Source organism: Cydia strobilella, chromosome 17 (assembly GCF_947568885.1).
Source record: "Cydia strobilella chromosome 17, ilCydStro3.1, whole genome shotgun sequence".
Lineage (NCBI taxonomy): Eukaryota > Metazoa > Arthropoda > Insecta > Lepidoptera > Tortricidae > Cydia > Cydia strobilella.
In genome coordinates, this window is record NC_086057.1 from 7440135 (window position 1) to 7449851 (window position 9717).

The 9717-nt window shown below is 39.8% G+C and overlaps 2 protein-coding genes across 2 annotated transcripts; one reads left to right on the top strand and one right to left on the bottom strand.

Annotated features, from left to right (window-relative positions):
* Window positions 1–535: 535 nt before the first annotated feature.
* Window positions 536–1536, bottom strand: LOC134748787 (cuticle protein-like). Its single transcript, XM_063683567.1, has 2 exons — window positions 1377–1536; window positions 536–1091 (listed from the first exon to the last, which is right to left on the bottom strand). Exons 1-2 carry the CDS (start codon window positions 1386–1388, stop codon window positions 597–599), a joined length of 507 nt encoding a protein of 168 aa, XP_063539637.1. The 5' UTR covers window positions 1389–1536; the 3' UTR covers window positions 536–596.
* Window positions 1537–7892: 6356 nt separating this feature from the next.
* On the top strand, window positions 7893–9417 carry LOC134749133 (cuticle protein 18.6-like). Its single transcript, XM_063684037.1, has 2 exons — window positions 7893–8016; window positions 8440–9417. The coding sequence occupies exons 1-2, from the start codon at window positions 7957–7959 to the stop codon at window positions 9361–9363; spliced, it is 984 nt and encodes a 327-aa protein (XP_063540107.1). The 5' UTR covers window positions 7893–7956; the 3' UTR covers window positions 9364–9417.
* The last annotated feature ends 300 nt before the right edge of the window (window positions 9418–9717 follow it).

A 9717-nucleotide genomic window follows, 5' to 3' on the forward strand; every position in this document is an offset into this window, starting at 1 on the left:
CTTCTATACGTATGTGACACGAAACGACCGAGGTTTAAATTAAACCCATGACTTTAGACCACCAGAGACTTACGAACGGTTAATGTTCTCATCTCATCAATGTTTTCACAAAACAATGTACCTAGTTATTCAGACGGTATTGCAAAATATTTATCAAACTACTATAACTTTACTCATCCTAGGTACTCCTGAATATCACTTTAGTATAATATACATATAGGTACAACATGCCAGTGCTTGATGCCCACTCTGTTTAGCCTACTTGTATACTTGGTGTACCTTTTTATCTTTGTAAAGCAAATTCTTTTTTTTTTCAAATTTTGTGTTTTTGGTATGCGTGTTGAAAACGCGCATTAAGCAGGCAGTTAAATAGAAGTGGCTAATCCAGTTTGCTCTAGCTAGATAATTAAGCATATTTCCGGTCTTTAACAGCGAGTGCGTAGTAGAAAAATTGATCATTCTCGCGTTAATTAAAAGTGTCGCAGTTGGTGCCAATCGCGGGTACCATTAGGAATTAGAAATGTGAAATGCAAAGTTCGTTCAATAAATAATTTATTAGAAACTAGTCATAATAACAACGAGCCTCAATTATCAGTCTAGTGGTGGTAGGAGATGACCGGGGAAGAGAAGGAGACGTGAGCGGGGGAGGTGGCGTAGGCGACCTTGGCGACGGGGGCGGCGTAGGAGACCTTGGCTACGGGGGCAGCGTAGGCGACCTTGGCCACGGGAGCGGCGTAGGCGATCTTGGCGACGGGAGCGGCGTAGGTGAATTTAGAGACGGGGGCGAGGGCGACCTGGTGGGGCGCCTCGGTGGGGTGTCCCTCGTAGCGGACGATGGCGTTGAATCCATGCTCCTTGTCGGCGGTGTACTCCACGATGCGCTGCACGCCGTCGGGCTGTACCAGCGAGTAGGAGCCGTGCACGGCGTCGCCGGCGCGCGCCTCCTGCTGCTGCTTGATGTCGCCGGTGTGGTGGTCCGCCACGGAGTACTGGAACTCGTAGTGGGCGGGCGCCTCCTCGTAGGCCACCTTGGCGAGGGGCACCACCGGGATGGCGGACGCGGCCACGGCCAGCGAGAGGATAGCGACGAACTGTAAAATTATTAATCGTTATAATAACATTTTACACATAAGATGTTAGTAGCGAAGTAGGTAGCGGAATAGTGCGAGAATGCTTTGCCGTAGATGGTGTATGGTTTTATTGGTGATGTTTCCTCCGCTACCTCTCGCTCTGCAGAAAAAGGATGCCCCTTTCCAAGAAGCCTTCGGAAACTAATCCCAAATCTTTTCTTCACAAACTTCATTAACTGATGAAATTGAATTGAATTGATTTGTAGGTTTGAGGTACCTAATTAAATGGTTAATTAAAAAGCTTACCTTAGCGGTCATTGTTGCTGATGTGATTGTCTGTAGTGGACTATGACATTTACTGACCCGCGCCACTTTTTATACTTCGATTAGCGCGTAGGTACAGGCGACCAGCGCCAGCCGGAGGGCTAATCTGCACTCCAAAATAAAAACGCACTAACAATGGTTACAAGTCTTACTAGTGACTGCCTTTTCGTTGTCAATCGTAATGCTAATTCACATATTGTTAGTTGAAGGTCATGCTGTGTCACTCGAGAAATTCATAACCAAATCAACTTGATTTGACATGACGATAACAACAAGTTAGCACGATCTATTCTAATTGCTTGCGCGGACTTGGGTATAATTTTCGGGGACCAATTCAACGGGACCTCGATATCTATAACAACTGTAGTAAATCGGGGAATATACGCATATTGGTACCTACTGATAGGTACCATTGAAATGCCAGATAACTTTCGTCGACTTTGAACTACCTTCTCTCTTGATTGATTAGACTTGGAATACCTACGTTACAACATAGGTCCAACCAGTTGTATCATATCATGAGCGGGCAGGTACTGTCTTATATTCTTAAATTTCTTAACGCATAATTATTGCCTCTTTTGTACTCAAGAGGTTGGAGTGGAAATTCTGTATGTTTTATCTATATAAAATAGTTTAGTCCTGAGTTACCTATAAGAGTTATCCTATCCTCATAATGAATGAGGATGAATTTTTATTTTTATTTTATTACAATAAGGCAAGCATTTGACCGCAATCTCACCTGATGGTAAGTGCCGATGCAGTCTAGGATGGATCATGCTTACCTAAAAGATGTCTATTCACTCTCGATTTAAAAAGATCCAAGTTATAGTGGACTGGGAATAGATTTGCAGGAAGTTAATTCCACTCCTTAGCCGATCGCATGATAAAGCTGGATGCATATAGCGCTTAGTACGAATCAGTGGCAGAGTAACGACATACGGGTGAAACGCAAGTCCGCGTCTAGTCCTACGGTGGCAGAGTGGAGACAACTAGAAAAAGGTAAAAAGTCCATTCCTGAAAATTGCACTATAAGTCATTAGTATCTATCAGTCATTCAGTAACTATTTGATTTATTAATTTTTTTATATTCTGAAAATACAAATGTGTAAGCATATTTAGCTATATTAGTTACCATACATAGGTGCTTATCTTTCTTATAACATTTAACTCTTGTTCGAAATATCTTAGCTCGTGGATTTGATTGGCAGATCTTTCATTCCGACCTCAGGGTCGGAATCCATGTACTTATCTAACCCTGAGTGTTTTCTTCTGAAGTTCTATGTAAGTAAAATTGACATTACATTTTAATATATTTTATCATAATATAAAATAAGATATATAAATTAAAATAAGATATAAAAATCTAATTTTAAACGACATTTAATCTAGAAAATTATCTTCAGTAGGTACCTAAGATTTTACCTATTTGCAAGAAGCAATTTATTACATTCAATGTTGCAATATCAAAAACCGATCTCATAAACTGTCAAGAATTACGAAAGTGTCTTCTATATTTTTTGTGTTACATACAGATCTAAAACATGTAGGTAAAACCGGTAATTGCCAATGTCCAACTAAGTAGACCCCCGAGCTTTCTCGGACGTAAGGAGAATATCGTAGTAAGTGGCAATATGGGAGGTCTGGTTAAGTTGGTTTAATTATGGTCGTCATAAAAGTGGTCAGGTGACCGTGGCCTTGGCCGACATGGCGCATAATATGTGTAACATGAAAAGCTTGCTACGCTACGCATTGTAATCGGTTGTATGAGCGCGGCGCAACTCATTTAGCTATTTCAGCGTGATCTCGAATTCTTTAATGACTATCTATGATCTGAGGTATCTGGATCTGTTTCACCTGTGGAGTCACCCTTGCATGGTGATTGGTGAGCGATTGGAATGATACTTGATCGATCGATGACAGGTCAGCTTCGACAATGTGATAATTGTGATATGATAATTAGCAGTATTGTTTTGTTTATACAGTTATGCAGGTTTGATGGTGACAGATAGTAATTTATTAGTATTAGTAAGGCTACGTGGTCTACGTGGATTCACGTAGGCTTATGGCTTGGTATAACCTATAGTTATGGAAGAATTTCAAATAAGTATCACAAAACAAGAAATCTCATTATTATTTCTTACGGAAATAAAATAAAAAAACCGGACAAATGCGAGTCCGACTCGCCCACCCAGGGTTCCGGCGTTGTTATAGCGGCAACAGAAATACATCATCTGTGAAAATTTCAACTGTCTAGTCTATAGCTATCACGGTTCATGAGATACAGCCTGGTGACAGATAGACAGACGGACAGAGGAGTGTTAGTAATAGGTTCCAGTTTTTACCCTTTGGGTACGGAACCCTAAAAAGGAGTTAGATTCCGTCTAAGTGTATTTGTCTATTCTATTCTATTCCAATTCTAATAATTTTCATAGAAATTTGACTATTTTATAATGATGATATGCCATACTTTGTCATTGCTATAATTCCATGCAGAGTTAGCTTGGTCTGACTTTAAATAAAAACAAAAAAGTTCGTGCATCATTTTTCATACATAAATAACTTAAAATATACAACTACCTACTTAAATATTTTGTATATTCTTCCAATAAAAATCCGAAAACGCGCGGAGGTTCCTCCTCTCAGTTAAGAGGAAAGGGGACGCGCGGCCGTTTCTGAATACAAACGTAGTCCCCATTTTTCTCTCTAGATATTGATATTATGTAAAATATTGTTTTCATAATTTGATGTATATATTAACCATAGCTATCCATCATGCAACATACGTTTGACTTTTATAAATTAGGAGCGAAAAACAGATTTCTGAATATAATTTTTTAAACGCTCCTAACTCTTATAATATATAATAATTAAAAATTCGAAAAAAATCAAACGTAGTGGCATAGCTGTGGTTGATATAACAAATTATGTCAAAATATGTACAATAATGTGAATATCCAGAGATGAAAATAAGTAGGTACTACCTATGGCCTTCTATATACCTTCTATGAAAAGGCGATTTCGCACGGGTCCTCCACTTTCGTCTTAAAGACATATTAATTAGATACTTGAAGGTATTTAATAAAATGACTGTAAAAGCTCTTAATCAAATGTTATATTATAATGTGAGTAATAATTAAAACTAATAATGAACATAAACGAAATTAATAACTAGCTTAAATCTAAAATAGGCCCTTGAGGCATTGTACCAAGGATGCTGGCGGCATTTCCCTGCTGTATCGCAATGCTGATACGTTGTGCGAGAAAGCCGCCAGCTCTTCGGTCACCAGTTACGTCAACCAGACGCTTCGCGATTTCTGCAAACAACTTATGCGCGCTGGGACCCCATGGACCTAGAGTTTCAACTCCAAATGGAACGAAATGATACTCTCTACCGAGGCTCTTATATTTATTACGTTTTAAAATTTCGGCGCTTTCCGATTAGATATAAATTATTATTAAATTATTATTCCGATTATTATTTATAATTAGATATAAACACATAACGGGTGCCAATAATGTCCAAGTAAAGAAGCTTGTTAATAAACGAAATAAATATCATTAAAAAAAAACATAAATATCATAAAAATATGATAAAATGAAGAAAGTAATTTAAAATGTATATAAACTACAACTAAGCCTGATAAAAACAATTGTACCTAACTCGATAAGGAAAATGTATAGAAATGACGAATCAAAGCTATTTGAGTAGGTACTGTAAAATAATTAATGTCTATGATAAGTTTATAATGATGCTAGTATCACAGAATAACTAATATGTGATGAAATCGCTAACTTACCTAACCTTAAAAATAGATCTAGGTCACAAAAATTAAGAAATATCATTATACCATAGTATATATTACCATCTTACAAGAATACCTATGGAAAAAGAACCTGGCAATTTCTGTTACCCGATACACTAAACTCATGGCCTAATGATGTTAACCAAAATATACTTAATAACACACATAAGACGAAAATATGTTGTTATCAAGTACAGGTGCGCGCACGAGTTGTTTATCAACAACTCGGGCAAACTACATGCTGGATACTTAACTTACCAGTATTTCCTTAATATTAAATTTAGAAAGATACCTAACCGGATAACCGGAATGTAAACGAGCGACAATGGCGGCAGATAAAACGTACGCGGTTTTCGTTCGCTGTTTCTAAATGTACATAGTATTTTAAGATTGTTTTGGATAAATAAATAAAAATTTAAAAAAATGTTCTTAGAGTAAGCTTGTTAATGTAAAATTTACTAACTATTAACAAAACAATCAAGTTACCCAAGCGTACAGAATTATGCAAATTATAGTTTGGCAATTTGGAATTAGAGTAGGTAGGTAATGGTCTAACGCGTATCGGCTATATATTATGATCTTGTACGACGAGACGTCTTGTTAGACGAGTTATCGCACATGTACTTACCTACATATGTATGTTGTATGATTACCAATGTGTAACCATATACAAGTTTTTCGTGCGGCTTTCGAGTGTAGTTCAAATGCTAATGTGGCGTCGGGAAGTTTTCCCAATTGCGAAATTTTCTCGTTGAACAATTCGGAATCTTCTTATATTTTTGTATGGTGATAGAAATTTTCCGTTTCCAAATGAAAGTTTCCTTAATTTCCTATGAAATTTTCCTGAAATTTCCGAGAACTTTCCAGCTTTATTGAAACTTTCCGCAAATTGCACATTTATCAGTTCAAACTAAATGTTAAGTACGGTTTATATTTAGTTAGGTACCTACCTATGTCAAACTGCATGCACAGTGGACACGAATTTCATATTATGATCACCAAAAGACATGTTCTTTGATTAGAAAATCTATGTAAAAACGTAGAAACGTAGGTAAATCTACTCTTTCGTGAGTAGGTTCGATATCAAAGCCGATTACGAGTATATTAAGTAGGCAAATAACCGACGTCAAGATTAAAGGACAATTCAGATTAGAAAAAGCTAACTCATTGATCAATGATCATAGTTTGAGTTACACAATTGATTCTAAAATACGCACGCACAGACGGTATGTGATGTCCTTTTTATAAGTACCTATATTAGGAATGGCCGTGTGAAAGAATATTGTGAGGAAATGACGCCAATAATTCTAAAATTATTAGTAACTAATCGAGGTAATTTAAGTTGCTCGATGTCGATTTATGCGTTAATGGATAGTTTGATTCTATTTTTATGTAAATTGAGTATGGATTTTGGCGCTATTTAGCTACTTAAAATGTTAACGTAGGTCAAACCACAGTGCACAGGCTGAGTTAGGTACTACTTTATGATTAAAGTGACATACTTAACAATCTTAAAATTAATATTACATTTTATATGTGTTCCGACTGTTTTGAGTACTTACTTAGTCACTACCTACAAGGTTAGTGCAAATTTTTTACTTACATCCCGAAAGGATAATCGAGACGAATTTTCGGTTACGTGCTATCGTCGTAGGTACGTTACAAATCAATGTACATCGGAAATTAAAACCACGTTACAGGCTAGCATGCATTGGGGCCACAAGATCAAGCGGCTTGGAGAGCTTTGATTGAAAAGTGTCCTGTCCACTCCACAGCCGTCACGCTCCTCAGTCATGAGAATACGACAAAGAAGGTTTCAAATCGACGGAGGCACTTACTCGTAACTTTTCTGTTTTTACACTTTTTACCTAGCACTAGCACTTACTTCTTCTTAACTGATGGCATTTATCAAAATACCAGATTAGGTATCTGTTTAATTCTTATTAATTGAACAAGTTTGGGAACAAATCAAATTATTTATTAAATATATATTTTTTTTTTAAGTAGTCACACTACTATATATAAATTAAAAACTGTTATACATGTCATATATTAAAGAAAAAGTGACGAAGCCCTCCAGTGGTGAAGGCCGGATTCGAACCGGCGTCTTTAGCTATCGCGGCTAACGCCATGAACCCCTAGGCCACCCCGCCAGGGCGGTGCCCGTCCGAATTTCTCGACTATATGCCATCTTAGTAAGACTAGGCGTCTTAGACCAGCTCTAAAAGGGCAAGCAGTGCGCACTTGCACCTCCTAAACGAACTCCTTACGGATTTACGTTGTAGCGAGAGAGACTGGTGCTGCCATCTATGAACAAGTTTGGGAACAAATCAAATTATTTTATTAAATATTTTGATTTGTTTTTTTTTCTTATTAATTATTAATAATAAATATCTGACCTCATCTCAGATTAATCTCAACCCAGAGGAATAATCTAATCTTAACTTTCTTAATTCACACAAATACTTAACTTATCTACAACCTAATTATCAAATCTAAATCAATCTTGTGCCTAAGCTCATTAAGCCAACAAAGCCACAAGGATAACCGGTTTGATTTCATCATTCATTCAATATTATAATTGTTGGTGCATGTCTAATAGATTGTTATCGGAATATATGGTAATGCAATATAGTTATCGATGTATGAAAGCAAGAGCTATAACTTATATCCCATCAAAGTTACATAATGTTTGAATTGATCCGGTTTTTGACCCTAGACGCAGGGCGTGTCATCGTCTGCGCAACTGTCACGTATAAATGCTGCGCGAGCGCTCATCTCGGCACACTGACGAACAAACACCCGACATGGCAGTCAAAGTGAGTATCTAAAGTATCAATTCATCTCGTTAATAGAAATACTGATTAAATATCCATCCTACTTAATGCAATCCAGTTTTAGAATTTAGAACTAGTTCGTGCTTCGCAATGATTTAATTAAAGATTTAAAACGGTCTTCAGTGCTTTTTATCATAATTATTAGCTTTTAAAAATAAACGAACAACCCTTGCAGCTACAACCCTTGCAGCTACAACCCTCTTGATTTTCACAACTAACATTTTCAATAAAAGTTTTAGACATTGATATTTATAGGTAACATTAAAATAAGCTGTAGGTAATGGTTGTTAAAGAATTGTTGTAATTCATTCCAGTTCTAGTGGTTGATACTCATGGTGCTTTAATTTATAGAGCCAGACTTTTTTTATACAGTAGGTACCTACTAAACATTGATTTCTCCCACAGATCACAACCTTCTTCTGCATGGTAGCAGCGGCCGCGGCCGGGGTCGTGGACGTCGCCCCCGCGGCAGTCCAGGTCGCGCCAGCCACCAAGGTGGTCTACGAGGAGCCCGAGGCCCCCGCCCAGTACGAGTACGAGTACTCCATCCACGACCAGCTCTCCGGAGACTCTAAACAAGCCAAAGAGAACCGCAATGGAGATGCTGTCCACGGATTCTACACTCTCGTTCAGCCCGATGGCGTGCAGCGCATCGTGGAGTACACTGCTGATAAGATCCACGGGTTCAACGCTGTGGTTCGCTACGAGGGAGTGCCCCAGAAGGTTGCGTACGCGGCTGCCCCCGCCCCGGTAGCCTACGCTCAGCCGGTTGCCAAAGTTGCCTACGCGCCTGCTTCAGCTCCAGTGGCTTATGCCCAACCTGTCGCCAAAATAGCCTACGCTCCTGCACCAGTTCAAGTGACTTATGCTCAACCTGTTGCCAAAGTAGCGTATGCCCCGGCGCCGGCACCAGTGGCCTATGCCCAACCCGTCGCCAAAGTAGCCTACGCTTCTGCACCAGCTCAAGTGGCTTATGCTCAACCTGTTGCCAAAGTAGCGTATGCCCCGGCGCCGGCACCAGTGGCCTATGCCCAACCCGTCGCCAAAGTAGCCTACGCTCCTGCACCAGCTCATGTAGCTTATGCTCAACCAGTTACTAAGGTAGCCTATGCCCCAGGGCCAACCTACGCGCAACCCACCGCGTACGCACAACCAGCTCCCGTGGCCTACGCCCAGCCCGTCGCTAAAGTCGCGTACGCACCTGCTCCCGTGGCGTACGCCCAAGCCCCGGCCGCTCACCACGTGGCCTACGCGCCGGCCCCTCACGCGTACCCCGCCCACGTCGGCCATGTCACCTACTCATCGCCAGCTGTCTCATACCAACATTAAGTAATTGTTAAGTTAATATTTATTTTAATACATCACTATAGCCAATTGATCGAATTTTCGCCTTTTATTTTCCCCCGAGCGGTCAGAAGAATTGCACAAGGAGGCGTCAAAGCGTATCCGATATCAAAACGCTCCAAACGAAGTTAGTAGCAAGCGTGCGGGTAGTGTCGGGGAATCAATTGAATTATGTAGCATTATGAGGCGAGGAGCTCCGGTTACGCGGCACGTAGGGCGCCCGGAGCCGCCGGGCCACTGACGCATTGCTCTTGACACCTTTTCATTGGGCTAGTTTAGTCGGCCGCCTGAGAATATGCTCCTCAAGCCCCTGTGCCACCCTGCGGCAGGAAGCCCGCG

Bases quoted from the DNA above. Each gene is read 5' to 3' on its own strand.
- LOC134749133 (XM_063684037.1), top strand. From the start codon at position 7,957: ATGCTGCGCGAGCGCTCATCTCGGCACACTGACGAACAAACACCCGAC. The intron at 8,017-8,439 runs GTGAGTATCTAA...TTTCTCCCACAG, and splicing joins CACCCGACATGGCAGTCAAA to ATCACAACCTTCTTCTGCAT.